Source organism: Heterodontus francisci, chromosome 2 (assembly GCF_036365525.1).
Source record: "Heterodontus francisci isolate sHetFra1 chromosome 2, sHetFra1.hap1, whole genome shotgun sequence".
Classification (NCBI taxonomy): Eukaryota; Metazoa; Chordata; class Chondrichthyes; order Heterodontiformes; family Heterodontidae; genus Heterodontus; species Heterodontus francisci.
This window is the reverse complement of record NC_090372.1, coordinates 193,633,565-193,659,689: the sequence shown is the minus strand read 5'-3', so window position 1 is coordinate 193,659,689 and position 26,125 is coordinate 193,633,565. Positions and strand designations below refer to the sequence as shown.

At 40.7% G+C, this 26,125-nt stretch overlaps 1 protein-coding gene across 2 annotated transcripts in view; it reads right to left on the bottom strand.

The window, feature by feature from the left end:
* The window catches only part of LOC137349681 (extended synaptotagmin-2-like), a 276,064-nt gene that overhangs the window by 150,778 nt on the left and 99,161 nt on the right, over positions 1-26,125 (bottom strand). For both annotated transcript variants that reach the window (XM_068014993.1, XM_068014994.1), the window contains exons 3-6: positions 16,701-16,835; positions 14,793-14,869; positions 8,543-8,615; positions 2,987-3,076 (exon numbers count right to left, since the gene is read on the bottom strand). In XM_068014993.1, the coding sequence (XP_067871094.1) occupies positions 2,987-3,076; positions 8,543-8,615; positions 14,793-14,869; positions 16,701-16,835 (375 nt within the window). The remainder of the gene's footprint in view (positions 1-2,986; positions 3,077-8,542; positions 8,616-14,792; positions 14,870-16,700; positions 16,836-26,125) is intronic.

Genomic DNA, 26,125 nt, shown 5'->3' with positions numbered 1-26,125 from the left:
ATTTTCCAGCTGAGAACGAACCAGAAATTTGTAATGGCTTGTTTTTGTATTCACTGCCCTATTTACAAAGCCAAGTATCCCACATGCTTTTTTAACCACCTTATCAACTTGCCCTTCCACTTCAAACATTTGTGAATATGTACCCCCAGGTCTCTCCAGTCTTGCACTCTCCTTCAAAATAGTACCATCTAGATTGTACTGCCTCTCCATATTGTTTCTCCCAAAGTCCATAATTTCATTACATCTGCCACATGTCCTCCTGAAGTCTGTTACTATCTTGCTCAGTATTTTCTGCGCTGTCAAGCTTTGCATCATCCAAAAAGTTCAAAATTGTACTTCCTACAGCCAAGTCCAGGTCATTTACATAGAAGAAGAAAAATAGCGTATCTCATACCAACCTCTGAGGTACCCCACTGCATGCTTCTCACCAGTCAGAAATACATCCATTTATCAGTACTCCCTGCCTCCCATCACTTACATACCCAAGTTACCATCATCCATTTAATACCACGTACTTCTATTTTCCAAATAAGTCTGTAATGTGCGACTTTATAAAATGTCTTCTGAAAATCCATATATACACATCTACTGCACTACCTTCATCAACCCTCCCTGTTACTTCAACAAGGAACTCAAGTTAGTCAGACACAATTTGCTTTCAACAAATCCACGTTGGCTGTCCCTGATTAACCCATGCTTCTCCGAACAACAACTAATTTTGTCTTTGACAATGGTTTCTAGTAGTTCTCCCATCACTGACGTTAGACTGATAGGCCTGTAGTTACCAGGTTTATCCCTTCTCCCCTTTTTATGAACAGAGGTGTAACATGCAATCTTTCAGTCCTCTGGCACCACTTCTAAATCCAAGGAGGATTAAAAGATTGTGATATCTCCACCCTTAGCAACCTAGGATTCATCCCATCTGGACTGGGTGACTTGTTAACTTTTTGTGATGCCTACCTACTTATCACCTACTTTCTATCTATTTTTAGCCAATCCAATAGCTCTACACCCTCTACTGTGTCATTAACGTAATCCATTTCTTTTGAACACAGGTGTAAAGTACTTCTTCAGTACCCCAGTCTGCCTCCTCAAGATGATTTCCTGTTTTGGCCCTAAATCAGCCCCACCATTCCTTTAACTACCTTTTTACTATTTTTAATAAAAGATTTATTTTATAAAAGATTTTTGGTTCCCTTTTATGCTACCCACCAATCTTTTTTCATGCTTTCTCTTTGCCCTTTTCCAATTTTCCTGCACATACTGTATTCTGCCTGGGTTTTGATTGTTTTCTATACCCGACATCTTTCACACATCTTCCTTTTCTGTTTTACTTTAAGCTCAATTTTCTTTGTCATCCAGGAGGCTCTAACTTTGGATGTCCTAGCTTTTCTCCTTATGGGAGTATAAGTTCAGGTACAAATCCAATATCTCCAACACGAATGCAGTGACCGTTATTTAGGAAAATATGATGGCCATTTGTAGACAGCAAAATTCCTCATTTACTATTTTCCTGGCCAATCTTTGTTTCCAGTCCACCTGCACTAGATCCCTTCTCAAATCACTAAAATTGACTCTATTCTAATCTAGTATTTCCTGTTCTAAATTTTCCTGGGAGAAAAATTAGATCTAAGCGAATATACATATCCATTAATATATACAGTTAGAGCAACTAAAAGCAGATTAGCATGCATTTCTACAATAAAGTAGAATCAAAGGGATTATTGTACATTGTGTTAATATTTAACTGCTGATATTAGATAGTAACATTAAACAAAAGCTAGGTTCATTTGGTAACACACACCGAGTGAGAAAGCTATGGGTTTGAGGTTTTAAAGAAAAGTCCATTTGCCCATCCTGCTGATCTCTAAAGATTCTGTGGCACTATTCAAAGAAAATGCTATTCCCCTGGTGTCCTAGCAAACATTAATTTAGCGACTAACACGCAAAAGATTCATCTTATTACTATTTGTGGAATTTTGCTGTTTACAAACGGCCATCACATTTTCCCATATAATGGTCACTGCATTTCAAAGGAAATCAATGTAAGTGAAATGCTTCAGGACATTTGAGAACTGATAAGGAACTATGTGAGAGTAAATGCCAAAACGTCAGTATGTTAGGCTGAATATCCCATTTCTATGATGTCACTTCTATATATTTAATTCTTTCCATCTTGAGAAGGAGATGGAATCCTAAATTTTCAGCTCATCTCCACATACAAATTTATAATTGCTTAGGTGTACAATATGGGTATCTTTACTGAACAACTAAATGACTCAAAATTATTAGGTTCCCCAGTTTCAAATACATAAATATGCTTCCACTTGTTTTACATGCAATCATAACTAATCATGAATGCTCTGTCCAAACTTAGGATCTACCTTTATTTTAAAAAGAAAATCCTTGCATCGCGAGGAAATTATTTTCAGTAAAGACAACACTGATATAATAGGTTAATATGAACACAGAATGTTACGTCACAAAAAAAGGCATTCCAGTCCATCAGATCTGAGCCAGTGGTTTCTCTATGTGAGCCAATTAATGTAACCACCCCCCACTCCTCCTGCATATTCCCTATACATTTAAATGTTCCTTTTTTGAAATATCTAGATAATTCCATTTTTAAAGCATTTGTGGCCTTTGCGACAACAATGGTTTGTGGCACAGAATTTCAAATTCTAACAATCACATATGTAAAGACATTGTTAAACATAACCTTTCAATTATTTTTGTTTAAATTTGTGCCCCATCATTGTTGGCTCACTAGCCAGTGGGAAAACCTATGACGATCCCACTACAGCCCTTCACAGCAATAGAAGCTAAGTTTTTATTCAACCATAAACATTCTGTAAAAGCTATTTACAGAAATAACTATGCGATTGTGCAGGTGTGAGGATGTGTAATGAACATTAGTATGTGAAGTTTTGTTTCTAACACAAATTCCAATGCAAACAGAGTTCTAGGAGATGACAAATATACTCACAGGCCTGCGGAGAAAGAAGAGTGATAGTGCTCCAACCAGTGGCATGTCACCAATCAAGGGTTCCAGAATCACTCGAATTATACCATTCAGCTGTAGATAAAGTAAAATGATCACATCATTTCAGAAAATAATTCTCTATTTTCACAGGTTAAAGAATAGCTGAATTGTGCTCATAAAACACCACAGACAGCCAGAATTTTCATCAGGGTTTTATATATTGTCACAGGGTTACATTGTCAAACATCCTCAAAATCAAAGGAACTACTTTCAAATCATATTTTGGGGTGAAAATCATAATTTTATTTTTCTTTCCAGGAAATTAGCACCAAATGGCTGAGGCATTCCGATTCTGTTTAAGTATACTGCACACAGCACCTTCCAAACCGGCGACCTCTACCACCTAGAAGGACAAGGGCAACATGGGAACATCACCATCTGCAAGTTCCCCTCCAAGCCACACACCATCCTGACTTGGAACTATTTAGCCGTTCCTTCACTGTTGCTGGATCGAAATCCTGGATCTCATAGAAAGATAGAAAATAGGAGCAGGAATAGGCCATTCAGCCTTTGAGCCTGCTCCGCCATTCATTATGATCACAGCTGATCAACCAACTCAGTAACCTGTCCCCGCATTCCCACCCCCCACATATCCTTTGATCCCTTTCGCCCCAAGAACTACAACTAACTCCTTCTTGAAAACATACAATGATCTGGCCTCAACTGCTTTCTGTGGTAGCGAATTCCACAGGCTCACCACTCTCTGGGTGAAGAAATTTCTCCTCATCTCAGACCTGAAAGGTTTACTCCGTATCCTTCGACTATGACCCCTGGTTCTGGACTCCCCCACCATCGGAAACATCCTTCCAGCATCTACCCTGTCAAGTCCTGTTAGAGTTTTATAGGTTTCTATGAGATCCCCCCTCACTCTTCTGAATTCCAATAAATATAATCCTAACCGACTCAATCTCTCCTCATACGTCAGTCCCACCATCCCAGGAATCAGTCTGGTAAACTTTCGCTGCACTCCCTCTATAGCAAGAACATTCTTCCTCAAATAAGGAGACCAAAACTGCACACAATATTCCAGGTGTGGCCTCACCAAGGCCCTGTATAACTGCAGCAAGACATCCCTGCTTCTGTACTCGAATCCTCTCGCTATGAAGGCCAACATACCATTTGCCCTTTTTCCGCCTGTTGCACCTGCATGCTTACCTTCAGCAACTGGTGTACGAGAACTCCCAGGTCTCGTGGCATATTCCCCTCTCTCAGTTTATAGCTGTTCAGATAATAATCTGCCTTCCTGTTTTTGATACCAAAATGGATAACCTCACATTTATCCACATTGTACTGCATCTGCCATGCATTATCCCACTCACTCAACTTGTCCAAATCACCCTGAAGCCTCTCTGTATCCTCCTCACAATTCACCCTCCCACGCAGTTTTGTGACATTTGCAAATTTGAAGATACATTTAGTTCCCTCATCTGAATCATTAATATATATTGTGAATAGCACCAATCCCTGCGGTACCCTACTAGTCAATGCCTGCCATTCGGAAAAAGACCCGTTTATTCCAATCTTTGTTTCCTGTCTGCCAAACAATTTTCTATCCATCGTAATACACTACCCCCAATCCCATGCTTTTTAATTTTACATGCTAACCTCTTACGTGGGACTTTGTCGAAAGCCTTCTGAAAGTCCAAATAAACCACGTCTGCTGGCTCCCCCTCATCAACTCTACTAGTTACATCCTCAAAGAATTCTAGTAGATTTGTAAATCCATGTTAACTCTGTCCATTTCTTCCACTGTTCTCCAAGTGCTCTGCTATAAAATCTTTGATAATGGACTCTAGAATTTTCCCCATTACCGATGTCAGGCTGACTGGTCTATAGTTCCCTGCTTTCTCTCTACCTCCCTTTTTAAATAGTGGAGTTACATTAGCTACCCTCCGATCTGTAGGAACTGTTCCAGAGTCTATAGAATCTTGAAAAATGACCACCAATGCATCCACTATTTCTAGGACCACTTCCTTAAGTACTCTGGGATGTAGATTATCAGGCCCTGGGGATTTATCGGCCTTCAATCCCATCAATTTCCCTAACACCATTTCACTACTAATACTGATTTCCTTCAGTTCCTCCCTCTCACTAAACCCTGTGTTCCCCAACATTTCTGGTATGTTATTTGTATCCTCCTTTGTGAAGACAGAACCAAAGTATGTATTTAGTTGATCAGCCATTTCTTTGTTCCCCATAATAAATTCCCCTGTATCTTACTGTAAGGGACCTACATTTGTCTTCACTAATCTTTTTCTCTTCACATACCTATAGAAACTTTTACAGTCAGTTTTTATGTTCCCCGCAAGCTTACTCTCGTACTCTATTTTCCCCTTCTTAATCAATCCCTTGGTCCTCCTTTGCTGATTTCTAAACTGCTCCCGATCCTCAGGTCTGTTCTTTTTTCTGGCAAACTTGTATGCCTCTTCCTTGGATCTAATGCTATCTCTAATTTCCCTTGTAAACCATGGTTTGGCTACCTTTTCCATTTTACTTTTGCGCCAGACAGGAATAAACAATTGCTGCAGTTCATCCCTGTGCCCTTTGAATGTTTGCCATTGCCTATCCACCGTCAACCCTTTAAGTAATGTTTCCCAATCCACCATAGCCAACTCGCTCCTCATACCTTCGTAGTTTCCTTTATTAAGATTCAGAACCCTTGTCTCAGTATCAACTACACCACTCTCCATCTTGATGAAGAATTCTATCATATTATGGTCGCTCATCCCCAAGGGGTCTCGCACAACTAGACTGTCAATTATTCCTCTCTTATTACACAATACCCAGTCTAGGATGGCCTGTTCTCTAGTTGGTTCCTTAACGTATTGGTCCAGAAAACCATCCTGTATACACTCCATGAATTCCTCCTCTATGGTATTGTGACTAATTTGATTTACCCAATCTATATGCAGATTAAAGTCACCCATAATTAGATGTTCCTTTATCGCATGTTTAATGCCATTCCCTACATCACCACTACAGTTTGGGGGTCTATATACAACCCGCACTAATGTTTTTTGCCCCTTAGTGTTTCTCAGCTCTACGTATACAGATTCTACATCGTCAGAGCTAATATCCTTCCTCACTACTGTGTTAATTTCCTGTTTAACCAGCAATGCAACTCCACCGCCTTTTACTTTTTGTCTACCCTTCCTAAATACTGAACACCCCTGGATGTTCATTTCCCACCCCTGGTCACCTTGCAGCCATGTCTCCGTAATCCCGACTATATCATACCCGTTTACATCTATTTGCGTGATTAATTCATCCACTTTATTGCGAATGCTCCGCACATTAAGGCACAAAGCCTTAAGGCTTGTCTTTTTAATATTACCTGTCCCCTTCCCTCTATTTTTCACTGTCGCCCTGTTCAATTCTAGCCCTTGATTTCTCTGCCTATCACTTTTCTTATTCCCCTTACTGTGCTTTGTTCTTGTCTTTAATTGCCCCTCCTCTGACTCCTTGCAAAGGTTCCCATCCCCCTGCCATTTTAGTTTAAACCTCCCCAACCACTCCAGCAAATACTCCTCCTAGGAGATCAGTCCCGGTCCTGCCCAGGTGTAACCCGTCCAGTTTGTACTGGTCCCACCTCCCCCAGAACCGGTTCCAATGTCTCAAGAATCTAAAACCCTCCCTCTCACATCATCTCTTCAGCCACGTATTCATCTGATATATCCTGCTATTTCTACTTTGACTAGCACGTGGCACTGGTAGTAATTCTGAGATCACTAACTTTGAGGTCCTACTTTTCAACTTACTTCCTAACTCCCTATATTCTGTTTTTAGGACCTTTGCCCTTTTTTTAAACCTACATCGTTTGTACCAATGTGTACCACAACCACTGGCTGTTCACCCTCCCCCTTCAGAATGTCCTGTAACCCTCCTTCCTAACAGCACCCCAAAGACTAAAGCAGTTCAAGAAGGCAGCTCACCACCACCATCTCAAGGGCAATTAGGGATGGGGAATAAATGCTGGCTTAGCCAGCAATGCCCACATCCCATGAACAAATAAAAAAAAGGAAACACAAGGAAGAGGACAAAGAACTAAATTATACTAATGATGAAAGTTTCACAAGTGAAAAAACAAGCAAAGCTTCTCTTACATTTTCCTGGTACGATAGATAAAATACAGTGGAAAGCCTAATCCTCAATACCTATAAATGTTTTTACTATTTTAAAATTCCAAGTGTTACGACCACAGAGTGAGGGGTGTGGGTGGTTCCCACTCCCACCAGATCGCAGAAAGTTTTTTGTTATTCGGGTTTAATCCCTTGGTGTTTTATTTGTCAAATAAACAGACAGCGACAGGTTTTCTTGTAGGTTTAAAACAGAAGATCAATTATTTATTGATCAATACGCCTTATTCTGAAATTGTCGCAATTGCATCCACTCATGCATGCATGCATACACACACGCACACAAGTAGAGACAGATAGATAGGAAAGGGGGTAAGTGGTTTTCAGGTGAGGTAGGGTTTCGGGGTACACAATAAACCTTTTGAATTCTCTCGGAAGTCAAGCTCTCATTGGTTGCAGGCCTGAGGTGTTTGCAGATTTCCCTCTTAGTTGAAATTTCAGTTTGAAGACAGAGGACCACTTCTAAGTTCACTGCTTCATAAGTTAAAAATGTAGAATTCTACATCAGGGCGCCTCCCTTATGGCTTGTTGAATTTTCTCCCAGCTAGCTGGACAAGCTGTTTGGTAATTCTTCTTTCACTGTGTCTTCTCTCTCTCTCTCTCTCTCTCTCTCTCTCCCCGAGGGCTGCCCTTTTTAAGGTAAAAAATTTGTCACATCATCTTCAGGTAGGAGATGCTTTGGTCTCTCCCTCACGATGATCACATTAATTCAATCCAGGAATGTTTCAGGATGGGTGCAATTGACACCTCTTAGCTCTAAAGGTATTCTTTGTTCTAAACAGGCAGTGTGGCAATGTTCGAATATACATGCAGCCATCTTTTGTAGCCAAAGAGTCATAGAGTCGTACAGCATAGAAACAGGCCCTTTGGCCCACCGCGTCCATGCCGACCATGCATTATCCATTTTCTTAAAAAGGCAAAGTCAATTTTTATAATTCTTCAGTTTTAGTCTGTAATTTTCCATCGTCACATTGACATGTAATAAGGCATCCTAATATGTCATGGGTGCTACTTCATAATGTTCCAGAAGGAATCCAGAGTGAGTCAGTTGAACACAAAAAGCCTATTTAGCCAATGAAGGTCATTCCTTCTAGAGATCATATCTAGCCCACCTACCCATACCCACCCCCCAAGGGTCACTACTGCATTAATGCTCTGATCCCCAAAGGTAATCAAGCAAAATTCTGAAATAGTGATCCTTTCACCCAGTTCTACTATAGAAGCCTTGTTGACAGCCCTTTCATTCCATGTGGTACATGATGTCAGTCCAGGGTAGTTAATCACCTCTCCACAACCAATTTTCAACATATCTGTATTTCACAAGAGGCCAGAGAGCTATAGTTCTGGAGTATAAGGCACCTACCTGTACACTTTTCACACCAGCTCTGCAAAAGTACCTCTTGATCTCCAGGTCTATCTCACAGTTTCCAACATAGCTGGGAAGATGAGAAGAAATACTGTGTAAGCAATGTGCTAAAGGATTTTAATCAGCCATCAATCTGGACTTCCTTTGAAAACCTCAGGAAGTTAAAAGGAAACACAGCAGGCACTTCACCAGGAACAGTGACTTGCTGCTACATGAGCAAATTTTTAAAAGTCTTCTCACCAAAGAACAGATTTCACAGTTCCCTGCAAATGTTCTGTATTCCATGGATGTGGACCAATCCCTCAGATCTTTAGTTTCTTTGAATTCTAGAGCACGATGCAAAACTTTGAACTCACTAAGCATTGAAACCAATTTATTGCCAAAAACTCAGAACTGATCTATGAAAGGTCATTGACCTGAAATGTTACCTGTTTCACTCTCCATAGATGCTGCCTGACCTGCTGAGTATTCCTAGCATTGTGTTTTTATTTCAAAGACTCTTCCACTCTGCCTCAATCCCTGTCTCAGGGAAGTACCCTTCACTACACTAGAGTTCTATTTCCATCCTTGAATACCAGTTTGTTACCAAAAAACTCTGAAGTATCATTCTCAAATTTTCTTTCCGTCCTCAATGGAGAATGTACCATGCCTCCTGGCAACTTAGTAAAGATCAAGAAATTAATGTGTGAGGAAATCACAATAAAAACTGGAGATCCAACCTGTTGGATCATAACACCACTAAACTTCAGGTTCTTCAGAAGTTGAGTTTACCAACCAGATGCACAGCCATCCACAATGGCTTTGGTGGGGTTGATGCAATATCAGTAGCAACACATTAAATTGTAGCACAGGTAACTTGAACAATTCGCAGTTGCTTTGGCCTAAGTAACAGATGCAGGGTGATGACATCTGAACATAGCACTGCTGTCCATCCTTGGTTCCTGTACACTTAGATTCAGGTGTACAACAAAGTGCCAAAACTGCTGATCTCAAATCACATATATGTCAACTTAAAAGGTTTCATCTAATAATTGAGACTGCTCTGACAGCAGTGAAACAGTAAATATTATAATCTGTGATCTAAACTGTAATTCACTCTCATAATGAAGAGATTTATTTAACCCTGCCTTATGACACAACCAATGATTTTTAAAGGCATTAAATAAAAATGATCTCCGGCAGCTATTCTGCAGACTTGACAATCGCCTTATTTTCCTGATCAACAATAATGCAGCCTATAAAACTTAAACACACAAATGCACACCCTCACAACTTGATTTATGTGTAACATTAGATTGCAGTGTTGGCAGTTTCACAGCATAATAAATATATTTGTGCTTGAAGTAATTAAAAAGCGGAGGTGCTTTTATTTCATGAATATTACTGTAATGCAACAAAACTGACTGAGAGTTGTGTGGCTATGTCACAATTGTGGTTAAGTCATTCCACTGGGCCAAACAGACATTTTTCTGAACTACATGAAATGTATTATTTTAAGCACAAAATCTACACAAGCCCAAATGAAACACTGAATTGAAAATCTACTTGCATACAAACAATTCCACCTCAAAGTGACTTCTAGAAGCATACTAATCTAGTCATAAAAGGAAAGGTACATTGTTTGATTTAGTTCCGAGAGATAAAGTAGACAAAGACCTGATGTGAGAATTGGAAAATAGTGACCACAGCATCGGTTCAATGCAAAATTACAGAAAGATAATGACAGCCAAAGATCTGTGTGCTGGACTGGAAAAATAATAATTTCAACATAATAAAACTGGAACAAAACCAAAGTACTGAGGATGCTGAAAACCTGAAACGGAAACACTCTGCAGAGAGTGAAAGACAGTGAAAGTTTCAGGGTGATCGTCTTCGTCCAGAGCATGATAACAAAATTTACTGAAGCAGTATGGCTGTAAAAGGCTTCAGAATGAGCCAAGTTAGCAGAATGGACTGACGGGTGACAGATATAATTTACAACAACTTACTTTTATATAGGATCTTTAAAATAGTAAAACAACAATATAGCATCTTTAACGTATTAAAACGTACCAAGCCGCTTCACAGAAGCATTATGACACCAGGCCACAGGAGGAGATATTAGGTCAGATAACCAAAAGCTTGGCCAAACAGGTAGGTTTTAAGGAATGTCTTAAAGGAGGTAGGTGAGGCATAGGGAGGATATTCCAGAGCTTAGGGCCCAGGCAACTGAAGACGCAGCCACCAATGATGGAGTGATTAAAATCGGAGATGCTCAAAGAGGTCAGAAGTGGAACAGTGTGGATATCTCAGAGGATTGTGGAGCTGGAGGAGGTTACAGAGATAGCCTTGAGGCCATGAACAGATTTGAGAAGGATGAGAATTTTAAAATCAAGACATTACTTGACCAGGAGCCAATGTAGGTCAGCGAACAGAGAGGTGATACAGGAATGGAACTTGGTGCGGGTTAAGACAGAATTTTTGTATGACCTCAAGTGTACAGAGAGTAGAATGTGGGAGACCAGCCAGGAATGCATTGGAATAGTCAAGTCTGGAGGTAACAAAGGCATGGATGAGAGTTTCAACAGATGAGCTGAGACAGGAACATAGGAGCAGCAGTCGGCCATTCAGCCCATCGAGCCTGCTCCACCCTGCAATACGATCATTGCTGATCATCCACTTCAATGCCTATTTCCCCACACTATCCCCATATCCCTTTATGTCATTGGTATTTAGAAATCTGTCAATTTCTGCTTTAAACACACTCAATGACTGAGCTTCCACAGCCCTCTGGGGTAGAGAATGCCAAAGATTCACAACACACCATTAACATATTGTTTGCCTTTGCTCCGTGACCTTTTGGTCAGCTATGTGGCCTGGTCCAATCTAGACCTCCTTTGTTATCTCTTGCCCCACCCCCACCTCACTTGCTTATAACCTGTGACTTTTCGAATATTTGTCAGTTCCGATGAAGGGTCACTGACCCGAAACGTTAACTCTGCTTCTCTTTCCACAGATGCTGCCAGACCTGCTGAGTGATTCCAGCATTCTTGTTTGTATTTCAGATTTCTAGCATCCGCAGTATTTTGCTTTTATTATAGTATCAAATCCAAGTTCCCCTCGAAGTCATATATTGCCCTGACTTGGACATATATTGCTGTTGTTCCTTCTTCATCTATGGGTCAATATCTGGAATTCCCAACCTAACTGTAGGAGCACAATCACCACATGGGCTGGACCACCTTCTCAGGGCAACTAGGGATGGGCAATAAGTTCAGTCTTACAAGCATTACCCACATCCCAAAAACAAATTTTTAAAATGAAAGCATTTATTACTTTAAAATGGAACAAAATTATATTACGCCCATCCTTGAACTCCACTTCACCTGAAGAATATAGTGTTTGCTCCCATTATATTATGTTGTGGGAGAGTTACTAATATGTTAAAAGTCTTGCAGTTCGAGGCCACAAACCTTGCTTTGTGTGTCATGCTTCGTTAATGAAAAAACAATATGGCAGCACATTACAATAGAAACTCTCTATTTAATCATTTGTAATGAGAATCTCTGAACAAATATTTACAACTGGCAAACCTATCTAAACATATAAACATTTCACCTTCACACTTTATGAACCAATCTGATCATTCAACAGGGTTTCTGGCAGGGCTGGCACAGACATGATGGGCCAAGTGGCCTCTTTTTGTGTCGTAAACTTTCTATGATTCTGTGAAAAAATGCCCCCCATTTTTGTGCTCTAACACGAATTTCTAATGTCCAAAATGTTTTGAAAATATTTGTTTTAAAAATTAGATATTTTGTAACATCATTGCATTGATCTGAACTATAATTTAAAAAATCTTTTAACACCTTGGAAAATTCCTATCATTAAATCTGTGTATCAACATGAGTTGATGTAGAAGGGTACGTCACCTCATCCTCAGAGCTTCTTGAATTTTACCAAAATACTTTTTGAAGAAGCTCAGTTGAATTTTCAATGTATTATTTCAGGCAATAAATAGGCCAGGCTCCAGCTAGAATACCATTTCTAGCTCTGGTCCCCTCATGCGGAGGAAGAATGAAGCCCTGGAAAGGATTCAGAGGAAGGCCACTAGATTAATACCCAGCTTAAAAACATTAGTTGTCACAATAATGGTAGCAGGGAACGGAGACAACAGAAAAACAGATTCTGAAGAGACTTGATTTAAGTGTTTAAAATGGTGAAGGGACTTGACTATGTACACATAGACAAATGATTTGAATTAGATAAATTAGAGAGAACAAATGAAAATGGACACAGTTACACAAAGATAGAACTAGGTTAAATATCAGGAGGTTCTCCTTTTCACAGATGGTCATTGACCTTTGAAATAAATTGTCAGATCATGCAGTGGGTGCAGATTCGCTGCAAATGTTCGACAGTAACCATGAAGTGTTCAAAGAGGCGGCTTATATCACTGCATACAAAAGTTAGATGGGATACTGGGCACTGCGGCAGCCAGTGGTCATTATTATCTCCTGCAACTTGCTTTGATCGTTGTTCGAGGTGGAGAGGAATTTTCCAGATAATTTATCATAATTTCATTCCCTCTCCCAGGAGATTACCTGGGTTGGAGCATTGGGGATTGTGTTGCTTAATTACAACATGACAAAATGGGACAGGCTCGATGGACACCTGATGTTTCTATGCCTACCTTTTTCCTTTATTCATAAGTGATGACATTTAAAGTGTAACAAATGCTACTTTTCCATTACAAACTGCACATGTAGCACCCGTGATCACAGCAGGCCTGTATTCTTTTTGTTTGCTGTTAGAAAACAAAGCAATTAGAATACTTAGACAATGCATTCCCTTTTCAGGTGTCTGGGGAGAGGGAGAGCTGTAGTAGTGTAATGGTGCTACCGGACTAATAATCCAGAGGCCTGAACTAATAAGATCAGACGCAAGCTCAAATCTTATACCATGGCAGTTTGAAAATTTGAATTCAGTTTTTAAAAAACATCTAGAAATAAAAAGCTACAACCAGTAAAAGTGATCACAAAGCTGTCAGATTGTTGGAAAAACCCAACTGGTTCACTAATGTCCTTTAAGGAAAGAAACAGCCACCCGCACCCAGTCTGGCCTATATGTGAGTCTGACTAGCCTACTCAGTTGTATAAAACTGCTACTAAGAATAAACAGCGTTATAGGAGCACCTTCACTATACAGATTGCAGCAGCTCAAGATGTTGGCCATCGCCATGTTTTCAAAGGCAACTAGGAAAGGACATTAAATGCCTGCCTTGCCAGCAATGCCCCATCCCAAGAATGAATGAAAAAAAATCACTTGTTAGGAAGCAACTGAGCAGAACTTTTATTCAAAGATCAAACAGGCTGAGTAGAACCATGACAGAAACACTAATAGAATTATGACCAAGGACACGAGTGGGGTTGAGCAGAGCCAAGACAGAGAACACTAGTGGAGCGGGGATGACCAATGATCAAGAATATGGGTGGGATTGGGAAGAGCCAAGACAACCAGGATGCAGAGTAGAGTCAAAACAGAGAACACTAATAATCTGTGCAAGTCATGGGTTTGATGGGCTGTTTCTCATTATGTGGCACGACAGTATTATTTTGAATATCCATCCTAACAAATCACAGACATATCCACAGTACTCCTAAGATTGAACTCTCTTTTTCCAACAACAGAAGACATTTTTAAGCATGTTAAGAATGAACTGAGAAACATCCCATAATGTTAAAGTCTGGATTAATACCAGTAGCTCACCCAATGGCTCAGCAAGTTTATCCAGTGAGTAGCTCAGCCATCAGCCATGAAGGTTTCAAGTTGAACCCTTAGTCTGTGCAGCTAGCTGATTTCAGCTAGGGCAGTGATGGAGGCATTACAACAGGTTCCAGCTGACCTGAACGATGGATGGAAAAGTAATGTAGGGCTCCCATACCCGATCACTCGTCAGCGATCATGCAATAGTGTGAGCATAAAATCAACTGTGATGCCCTGTGTGGTCAAATAATCAGCCTACATTCCTTGGAGGATGGCCAGTTGGATCATGTGCGAAAGGAAACCTGGTATTAGTGGAATTGTCAACAAGGAATCAACGCCTTCAGGAAGGAAAAAAAATGGCAAAAAGTGTTACATAATCGTAACACACAAAGGAGAACCTCAGACTGGTCCAACTCAGAATTACTGTTCTTTTCCAGTTTTGTACTCTCAAAAAATATATCAGATACACCTAACCAACAATTGAATGGGTTTTATTATGTACCTGATTTGAAGGTCTAAGATAATTTGCCTGCTGTCCACGTTTTCTGTGTATGTTTTTATCCCATCGATCCGTAGAGGCTGAAAAGAGATGAACAAAGAGCAATGCCCAAGTGTCTAGACAACCCTCCCCAGCAACACGTGTAAAATCCCATCAGGAAAGTAAAAACAAAATCCACATGCAATTTATTTTCAACGTAACTTTTCCAATATTATTTGTAATTATTTCTAAGCTGCAACTACAATTTATACAATTTCTATGTGGCAAAACATCCCAAAATCTTCACAGTTGGGGGGCAGACTCAAGCGGATGGAGGAGGTAAATTAGGTGAAGTGGCCAAAAGCATGGTTAAAGTTATAGGTTTTAAAGAGGTTTTTTGAGAGGGTAGAGGAAGAAGTGTGAAAGAATTGGTGAGATTGAAGAGATTACGATTGGATAGGTAGGTACAAGTGGAACTATGTGAAGGCAGTCCTACCAAGATGATAGGCATTGAAGGAGCAAGATGTGATTGGCCTTGTCAAGGAGGGATCAAACATGTATAATTTTCTGAAAATGTAACAACTTGTATCCATACAGCACCTTGAACGTAGCTAAACAGTCCAAGGTCTTCATAGGGATAATATACCAGAGTTACAGAGGATGTCATATGTGATGGTGACTTTGAAACAGATGGGGCACCCAAAGAGAGGGGACCATTTACAATGTCAGCTAGTATGAAGGCCAGGAAGGGAACTTAGGTGTTCAGCAGGCCAGGGCACAAGGAAGCATGAGATGGGTCACATGGATGAGGGAATGAGATGAAATGAGTAAGAAACTAGAGCTTTGGGCAAATGGAGCCTGAGGGAGGTTTGGCTTAATGGGGAAGGGGAAGCAGCAAAGGTAGCTAAACAAATGGTCTTAATCTTAATGACAAAGAAGTCGATGACTTAGTTCCTCTTATTGGTTGCAGGCAAGGGTGATGGGCAGCTGGGAAGAGGGGACTTGATGGTAGTGGAGAAAAAACAGACAGTAGGTTATGGCTGCTCACCAGGATGATACTGGAGTAGTCAGAGGGGTTGGCAGAGAAGACTGAAGCTTTATGTAAACCTGTGATATCTGATGATGGATGGCTAAACGGGTGTGTACCAGATAAGTTCAAGTCTGCGTCCCTAAAACTCGATGGAGTAAAATGGACCACATCAGGGGAACAAGCAGGATGGGAGAAATAAAGGTTTTACTGGGGACAAGAGCATTGAAGGTGAAGGCAAGGGAGTGGTCCAGAAAATCAATGCTCTAGAAGTACCGTGACGAATGGAAGGCCAACGGCTGGACATTTGAGACTTTGAAAATGCAACTGTAAATGAATTGGAGGGGAGTGTTTTTTTTTCCAGAACATAGAATCAGGTGGGGTTGGAAGGAGGAATGTGGGTAATGAAGGGTGCAAGGAAGTAGTTGGAGGTGGCCTTGTCGGCAATTGAGACCATGACAGGAGAAAAGCCATGGCAGATAGCAAGGTTGAGGGGATGACTGTGAATATGGGGAGGAATCACTATTTATAAGGAGAGATTTATGAGAAACAGGAGGGAATTAATTCAAGATTCCCAACGTTTCCTTCTTAATTAGTTAAATTATACATAGGAGCATTTCTTGATTTCAGTTATAAAAGCAAAATACTGCAGATGCTGGAAAACTGAAATAAAAACAAAAAATGCTGGAAATATTCAGCAGGTCTGGCAGCATCTGTGGAGAGAGAAGCAGAGTTGGGGTTTCATGTCAATTCTGATGAAAGGTCACTGACCTGAAAGGTTAACTCTGCTTCTCTCTCCACAGATACTGCCAGACCTGCTGAGTATTCCCAGCATTCTTTGCTTTTATTTCTTTATTTCAGTTTCTCACTTAACGTGCTACATTTCTGGTTTGACCAGTACTCACCTTGTTTCCCATGTCAACCTTTGTGAAACTGAAGGTACTAAGATGGCTGTTTGCTCCCCTCACAGCTGGTTCAATGGTCTCTTTCAAAAGTTTTTCCACAAATTGACAGATATATGGCCACATTTGTTTTACTGTCTAAAAGTAGCAGAAAAAAAATACAAATTTGTAAATCAAAATCAGAGTACAAAATGCAAAACCAGCACATTAAATGGACAGAGTTAAACAGAATCACAGACCATAACAGCACAAGAGACCGTTCAGCCCAGCATGCCAATGTCAACTCTCTGAAAGAACTTTTGACTTAGTTCTATCTCTCCCCCCCACCACCCTTTTTCAACATACTCAGATCTTTCTTTTTCAAATATTCATTCACTTTCCTTTAAAAAGCCATTGAGGATTCTGCTATCACAACTTCTGATGGGGTATTCCACGTTCTAATAACCTTCTGCATAAAAAACTTCCCAACCCCTCATTTTTGCGTTGATCTTAAATGCATACTTTCTAAGGCTGAACTCAATGAATGGAAATCATTTTTATTTATTTTGTTAAAATACTTTATAATCATGAACATCCTGAGCAGATCTTTTCGATCTTATCTGGTCAAATGAAAGAACCAAGTTCCTCTTATCTCAGCATCCTCTTATCTCATCTCTGTATCATCTTGAAACCTCTTCTGCACTCTCTCCATGACCTTGATATGCTCCCTATATTAGGGAATCTAATTCTGAATGCAGTGTTAAGTGTTGCCTAACCAGTGATTTGCAGAGATTTAGCCTTTATTTTTAAACTCAATGGCCCTATAATTTTTTTTAAAAAAGCTAATGCGATCAACAAACATATCAACTTGTCCTCCCCCTCCTGAAAGATTTGTGTATCTAAACCCTGCTTCTCTGCTTCTGCTTTCCTGCAAAGTTGTACCATTTAGTTTATATGTTGCCCCCCACAAAACAAGCATCTCACATTTCTCCACATTAAATTTCATCTCACATCCAGCTGCCTAATGTAATAATCTTTGTCCTCCTGAAGGTGTTTATAGTCCTCTTCACAGCAAGCTACTTTCCCTATTTTTGTGTGAAATCGATCAGGTTTTTTTGAGGTTGTAACTAGAGGGCAGATAAGGGGAAACTAGTGGATGTAAGGTATTTTGGATTTTCACAAAGTGTTCGATACAGTGCCACACAAAAGGTTATTACATAAAATTAGGGCTCAAGGGATGGGGGCATACATTAACATAGATTAAGGATTGGTTAACGGACAGAAAACAATAAACAGCTAATTTTCAGGTTGGCAGGCTATAACTAGCGGCGTACCACAAGGATCAGTGCTTGGGCCTCAGCTATTTACAATCTATATCAATGACTTAGAGGAGGGAACTGAGTGTAATGTATCCAGGTTTTCTGACAATACAAAGATAGGTGGGAAAGTAAGCTGTGAAGAGAATGCAGAGAGGTTGCAAAAATATATTGTTAGGTTACGTGAGTAGTGTTATGACCTCAGCGAGACCATTAACATTAAAATATGAGATATGAACCCCCCAGACCAATTTAAAGAATTACACAAGATTTCACCTTTTATGATTTAATTATAGCAACTAAAAGAAATCCCCATTAACTTTGTAAGTAGCTTATACCCCAGATTACAAAGAAAGGTAAAAGCAAAATAGTGCGGATGCTGGTAATCTGAAATAAAAACAAGAAATGCTGGAAATACTCAGCAAGTCTGGTAGCATCTGTGGATTGAGAAGCAGAGTTGACGTTTTAGGTCAGTGACCCTTCTTCAGAACTAGCTAGTTGGTAAATTAGAATCAAAGATTGGCAGGCAAAACTGTAATGGAACAACGGGCTGCCTTTAAACAGGAGATGGTTCAGGTACAGTCAAGATACATTCCTATAAGGGGGAAAAGGTAGGAAACCAAATCCAGAGCTTCCTGGATGAAGAAAGAGATAGAGAGTAAAATGAAGCAGGAAAAGGGTGCATATGACAGATATCAGGTTGATAACATAAGTGAGAATCAGGCTGAATGTAGAAAGTTCCGAGGAGAAAAGTGAAAAAAAGAAATGAGAAGCAAAGAGAGAGTATGAGAAGAGACTGGCAGCTAATATAAAAGGGAATCCAAAAGTCTTCTTTAGGCAGATAAAGAGTATAAGGGTGGTAAAAGGGATTGTGAGGCCGATTAGGGACCAAAAAGAAGAACTTTGCATGGAGACAGAGAGCATGGCTGAGGTACTAAATGAGTACTTTGCATCAGTCTTTAACAAGGAAGAAGATGCTGCCAAAGTCATAGTGAAAGATGAGGTAGTTGAGATATTGGATGGGCTGGCTGCACTTAAAGTCGATAAGACACCAGGACCAATCAGATGCATCCAAGGGGTCACTAGGTTGAAACATTAACTCGGCTTCTCTCTCCACAGATGCTCCCGCACCTGCTATTTCCAGCATTTCTTGTTTTTGTTTCAGATTTCCAGCATCTGCTGTATTTTGCCTTTATTTCAGATGCATCCAAGGATATTGTATGAAGTCAGAATGGAAATTGCAGAGACACTGACCATAATTTTCCAATCCTCCTTAGATACAGGGTGTGGCACCAGAGGACTGGAGACTTACAACTGTTACACCCTTGTTCAAAAAAGGCTGTAAGGATAAGCCCAGCAAATACATGCCAGTCAGTTTAACCCCGGTGGTGGAAAAGCTTTTTTAGAAATGATAATCCAGGACAAAATTAATAGTCACTTGGATAAATGTGGATTAATTAAGGAAAGTCAGCATGGACCTTTTTTTAAAAGACAAATCGTGTTTAGCTAACTTGATTGAGTTACTTGATGAGCTAGCACAGAGAGTTGATAAGGGTAATGCAGTTAATGTGGCGTACACAGACTTCTAAAAGGCATCTGATAAAGTGCCACATGATGGCCGGGATTTTGTGAGGCCCCCTGAGGTAGGGGTGGGGGAGGGCATGGAGTATCACAACAGGTGGAGGTGGGGCGGGGAGGGGCAGGGCGGAGGGCTCATCACCTCCCCGTCATCCAGCGATCTTCCCGGGGACAAGATAGGCCAACAACGGCCTTCCTGCCCAAGGCCAATTGAGGCCCTTAAGTGGCCTATTAACGGTCATTTAAGGGCCTCTTCCCGCCGCCACTGGGATCTTATGGTGTTGTAACCATTCTATGCATTAGGAAAGCATATGGTGTGTTAGCTTTTATTAGAAAGGTATTGGAGTATAAGTGTAAGGAAGTCTTACTACAATTATATGAGGCCTTGCTGAGACCATACCTGGAGTACTGTACACAGTTTTGGTCTCCTTACTGAAGGAAGGATGTACTTGCCTTAGATGGAGAGCAACAAAGGTTCACTAGTCTGATTCCTGGAATGAGGGGATTGTCCTATGAAGAGAGATCAAGTAGACTAGGCCCATATCCCCTAGAGTTTAGAAGACTGAGAGGTGATCTCATTGAAACATATAAAATTCTTAAGGGCCTAACAAGGCAGATGCTGGGAAGATGCTTCACTTGGAGTCTAGAATACAGGGTCACAGCCTCAGAATAAGGGGTTAACCATTTAGGACTGCGATGAGGAGAAATTTCTTCATTCAAAGGGTTGTGAAACTTTGGAATTCTCTGCTCCAAAGAACTATGAATACTCAGTCATTGAGTATATTCAGGACAGAGATTGATACATTTTTGGATACTAAGGAAATCAAGGGATATGGGGATAATGCGGGAAGATGGAGTTGAGGTAGAAGATCAGCCATGATGTTATTGAATGGCACAGCAGGCTCGAAGGGTTGAATGGCATATTCCTGCTTCTATTTATGTTGTATCCCCTGCAAAATTTGATTTTGTGCCTCTCACACCCAAGTCCAGATCACATTATATTGATACGGATAAAAGCAATGGTCCCAACACCGACTCAGTGAGGATCATCACTGTTGACATTCTTTTCGTTTGAAAAACATCCATCATCATCCACACTGATTCCTGTCCTTTAACTAATTTCCTATCTTTTAATACTGTGGTCCTTAATGTTAATAAGTCTCCTATGTGCATTTTCTGAAGATTATGCACAACATCCACTGCCTTTCTTGATCAATAATACCCTCAACTACTTCTTCAAAGAACTTATCTTTGCAAACCTATGTAGATGTCCTTAATCAATTGAAGTACTTGAGTATTAATTTTATCCCATATTATCCCAAGCTTTTATCTTGCAGTGGGTTGCATGGTTTGGCATTTGTTCCCTTTTCTCCACCCTACATGAAGCACCTTGAGACATTTTCTAAGTATAAAGCAACCTACTCTTCTTCCAACAGTGCAATTGATCTTATATACCCTCCTGAACAGGCAGATGGGACATGGATTTAATAACTCAGTGAAAAGACAGCCCTTCTAATAATGCAACCCCCCCTCAGTGCACACTGAAATGTCAACATAGATTATATGGTCAAATTCTACAGTGTGGCTTGAACCCATAATCTCCTGACATAGAAAAAGGATATTTAATAAAAATTTTTGCAGATTTAGTTTTTTTTTTTAAATAGTCTATTGTGAATTAAGAGCAATGGTAGCTTTCCTGCTCCTCTCAAATTTTCATAAATGTGGGGCTTGAGTTTTTGAATTCCAAGCAGAAAGCCGATGAAGAAAGATCAGGGAAGTTTAAGCTTTACATCCCAGAAAACAAATGGTTAAGAAGGAATGCCAATGAAGAGTATAAAATGTTAAACGGTATATAGTTTAACGGTATAAAGTAAAGCTGGATTATTTCAAAGTAAACATGGAAAATCAGGCCAGAGGCAGAAATAGAAATGAAAGTGAAAGTGAATGAGTACATCAGGTGCCCTTTAGTGGCTCTTCTAATTATCCATCATCTTTTATGAGCCTGAACAACAACTTTCAGCAGGCTATTCAATCTTGCCAATCTATCCTTGCCAAGGTCCAATTAAGTGCATTTGCAACATAAGTTGACGGATAATGATTAGCGAACACCTTGGATGATCTTCCCCTTTTTTGAACTGAAGGTTCATCATGCCAGTGGAATAGATCAAAGGAGCAAGATGTAGAATCAATTTGGGTGGAGCTAAGAAACAGCAAGGGATAGCAAACATTGGTGGAAGTTGTTTATAGGCCAACAAACTATAGTGGTAATGTTGTGCAAGGTATACATCAGTAAAGTTGCATGTAGCATGGGCAATACAGTAATAATGCCGTCTTAAATTTACATATAGACTGGGTAAACCCAATTAGCACTAATGCTGTGGAGGATGAATTCCTACAATGTATACAAGATGGGTTTCTGCAGCAGTATGTTGAGGAACCAACTAGGGATTGGACTATTTTAGATTTAGTATTATGTAATGAAAAAGGGCTAATTAATAACCTTGCTGTAAAGAGGCCATTAGAAAATAGCGACCGCAATATCATAGAAGTTTCCATTAAGTTTGATAAGAGCTTCTGAAACTAGGGTCTTAAATCTGAACAAAGGAAGCTATGAAAGTATGAGGGGCAAGCTGGCTATGGTGGATTGGGAAAACACATTAAAAGACAGCAATAGCAATACTTAAAGAAGTATTGCAAGATTTACAACAAATATGCATTCCTCTAAGGCACAAAAATCCAACAGGAAAGATGAATCAACCGTGGCTAACAAATGAAGTTAAAAATCGCATTAGGTCAAAGGAAAAGGCTTATAAGGTCACCAGAAAAAGTGGTAAGCCCGAGGATTGGGAGCAATTTAGAATCCAACAAAGAAGGACCAACAAATTGATAAAGAAAGGGGAAAGAGAATATGAATGCAAACTAGCTAGAAACATAAACGCACGGTAACAGCTTCTTTAGGTTTGTGAAAAGGAAAAGATTAGCAAGGAAAAATGTGGGTCCATTACTGGCGGACACAGGAGAATTTGTGGTGGCGAATAGGGAAATGGCGGAGAGACTAAACAATTAGTTTACATCTGTCTTCATCAAGGAAGACGCAGAAAATCAGCCAGAAAAATGAGGGAACCAAGGGACTTGTAAAAATGAGGAACTGAAAGAAATTAGTATCAATAAGGAAGTAGTACTCAAAAGATTAATTGGATTGAAAATTGATAAATCCCCTGTATCAGATGAGCTACATCCCAGACTATGGTGAATCTATAGAATTCTCTACCCCAGAGTGCAGTGGAAGATCAATCATTGAGCATGTTCAAGACAGAAATCAATAGATTTCTGGATACAAATGACATCAAGGGATATGGGGATAGTGGGGAAAAATGTCAGAGGTTGATCATCAACCATGATCTGTTTGAATGGTGGAGCAGGCTCAAAGAGCCGAATGGCCTCCTCCTGCTCCTATTTCCTATGTTCCTATATTCCTAACTCCCACTGGAGCGACCTACTCAATCCCACTTCCCTAAATCTTAAAAGATGGCAAATCAGGACTCAACCTGACAAAAGTCTCTGCAGAACAAAACTGTACATGATGCTGCACTGTGGTATCTAACTGAACTATGAATAATTCCATTATCTTTCCCTTCATTTCACTGCTTGGTAAATTATTCGAAATATTTATCATGCCTAGTAAAAAGAAACTCAAATTTTTAGTTTGCTTTTTTTCCCCCATACAGTTATAACATAGAATTATTTACCACAAGTAGCTCGAGGCAGAAATTCAATTAAAAAGAATTTGTTAAGTATTAAAGGACCAGGGAGGAAAAATGTAAATAAGTACCTCCCACAGCTGTTTGTTCTGACATTTATTCCAATAAATTAGAACCATAGAAAAATTAAAGCACAGAAGGAGGCCATTCAGCCTGTCGTGTCTGTGCCGGCCAAAACAAACTAGCTGCCCAATCTAATCCCACCTTCCAGCACCTGGTCCATAGCCTTGCTAGTTACAGCACTTCAAGTGCATGTCCAGGTACCTTTTAAAAGAATTGAGGGTTTCTGCCTCCACTACCATTCCTGGCAATGAATTCCAGACACCCACCACCCTCTGGGTGATAAAGTTTTTCCTCATGTCCCCTCTAATCCTTCTACCAATCACCTTAAATCTGTGCCCCCTGGTAATTGATCTCTCCACTAGGGGAAAACTGGTCCTTTCTGTCTTCTCTATCTAGGCCCCTCATAATTTTGTACACCTCTATTAAGTCACCCCTTAGCCTCCTCTGTTCGAAGGAAAACAACTCTAGCCTATCCAATCTTTCCTCATAGCTGCAACTTTCAAGCCCTGGCAACACTTTTGTAAATCTCCTCTGTACTCTCTCCACAGCAATTATGTCCTTTCTGTAATGTGGTGACCAGAACTATACGCAATAATCCAGCTGTGGCCGAACCAGCATTTTATACAGTTCCAGTATTACATCCCTGCTTTTGTATTCTATACCTCGGCCAATAAAGAAAAGCATTCTATATACCACTCTATCTACCTGTCCTGCCAGCTTTAGGGACCTGTGGACATGCACTCCAAGGTCTCTCACTTCTTCTATCCCTCTCAATATCTTCCCGCTTATTGTGTATTCCCTCGCTTTATTTGCCCTCCTCAAATGCATGACTTCACACTTATCTGGATTGAATTCCATTTGCTATTTTTCCGCCCACTCAACCAAACCATTGATATCTTTCTGGAGTCTACGGCTATACTATTCACTATCAACTACACGGCCAATTTTTGTGTCATCAGCAAATTTCCTAGTTATGCCTCCCACATTTAAGTCCAAATCATTAAAATATACCGCAAACATCAAGGGACCCAACACTGAGCCCTGTGGAACGCCACTGGAAACAGCTTTCAATTCACAAAAACATCCGTTGACTACTACTCTTAGGGATGAATTTTACCCCCCACCCCGCCAAAGATTGGGATGGTGGCGGGGGGGTGGGGTGGTGTAAAATGGAGCAGGAGGCTCGGGGGGCCCATCCCGACCCGCTCCCGCCACCACTTTACGCAGGGCGGCAGCGGCAAAAAATGGCCCGCCCGCCCCAGGTCAATCAAGGCCCTTGACGGCCATTTAAGGGCCTTTGCCTGCCTCCATGCTCCACGGGGATATTACACATGGCAAGCTGGCTTCCTAGACCCGATGAAAGCCACCTAACAAAAGCAGGTGGCTTTCTAAAAGCCTGGGTGGGGGGGTCCCCCCTGATCAGCCACCCTGTGCCCGATGGAGGGCCGCCCCTGCTGTCCTGACTACCCCCAACACGACCCCACCCCACCCCCCCGTCCCCCCAATCGACCACTCTTGCCTCACCAGGGCCCAACCAATCATCCCCGTGAGGCAACAAAAACTTACCTTTGGTCCAGGGCTCCCCGACATCATCTTCTGTAGGCTGGGCTGCAGTCAACAGTGGCCACCGCTCCCGGTGGCGCTGCTGGGACAGAGAGATACCAGCCCACTGATCAGCTGGCAGCTCTATTAAGCGGGACTTCCTACCTTAAGCGGATGGAAGCCTCGCCTCACACCAATTAAAGCCCAGGTATTCACAAAATACGGGTCGGATCCCCAGGCCAGGCGGAAGCGGGTTTGCCACCAACCTTTCAGTTGGTGGACGGCAACCGTCCGACTACTAAAATCCCAGCCTTTCTTTCCTGTCCCTGAGCCAATTCTGGATCCAACCTGCCACATTGCCCTGTATCCCATGGGCTTTCATTTTACTGACCAGTCAAATGCCTTACTAAAATCCATGTAGACCACATCCACTGCACAACCCTCATCAATCCTTCGGGTTACTTCCTCAAAACACTCAATTAATTTAGTAAGACATGATCTTCCCTTAAATCAGTGCTGACTATCCCTGATTAATCCGTGCCTAAATGGCAGTTTATCCTGTCCCTCAGAATAGATTCTAACAATTTACTCACCACCGAGGTCAGACTGACTGACATATAATTATGTGGCCTATCCCTCGCACCCTCTTTAAACATTTAACATTTTTAATTAATCCGAGCTAGGTCGCTTTTCATCATAATGAATCCAGACAATATATTTGAATAGTTTATCATTGCATTAAATTGAATTTTTTTTGAAAGAATAAAATTTTGGGGTGACTTGAAACTAGGGGCCATAAATATAAAACACTCATTAATAAATCCACTAGGGAATTCAGGAGAAAGTTCTCTACCCAGGGAGTGGTTAGAGTATGGAACTCGCTACCATAAGTAATAATTGAAGCGAATGGCATAAATGCATTTATGGGAAAGCTAGCTAAACAATTGAAGCACAGAAAGTAATGCTGATAGGTTTAGATGAAGTAGGGTGGGAGATGAGCTGTGTGGAGCATAAACAGTGGCTTCGCCTGGACTGAATCACCTGTTTCTGTGGTGTTCATTCTACGTAATTCTACATAAGCCATTCGTCAACGTCTAACCAATCTAGAATCCACTTTCACACACAGACCAAAGCACAATGAAAGTGGACTCTTCACTGTTAATCTGTTTTTGCCCTTGCCCACATTACA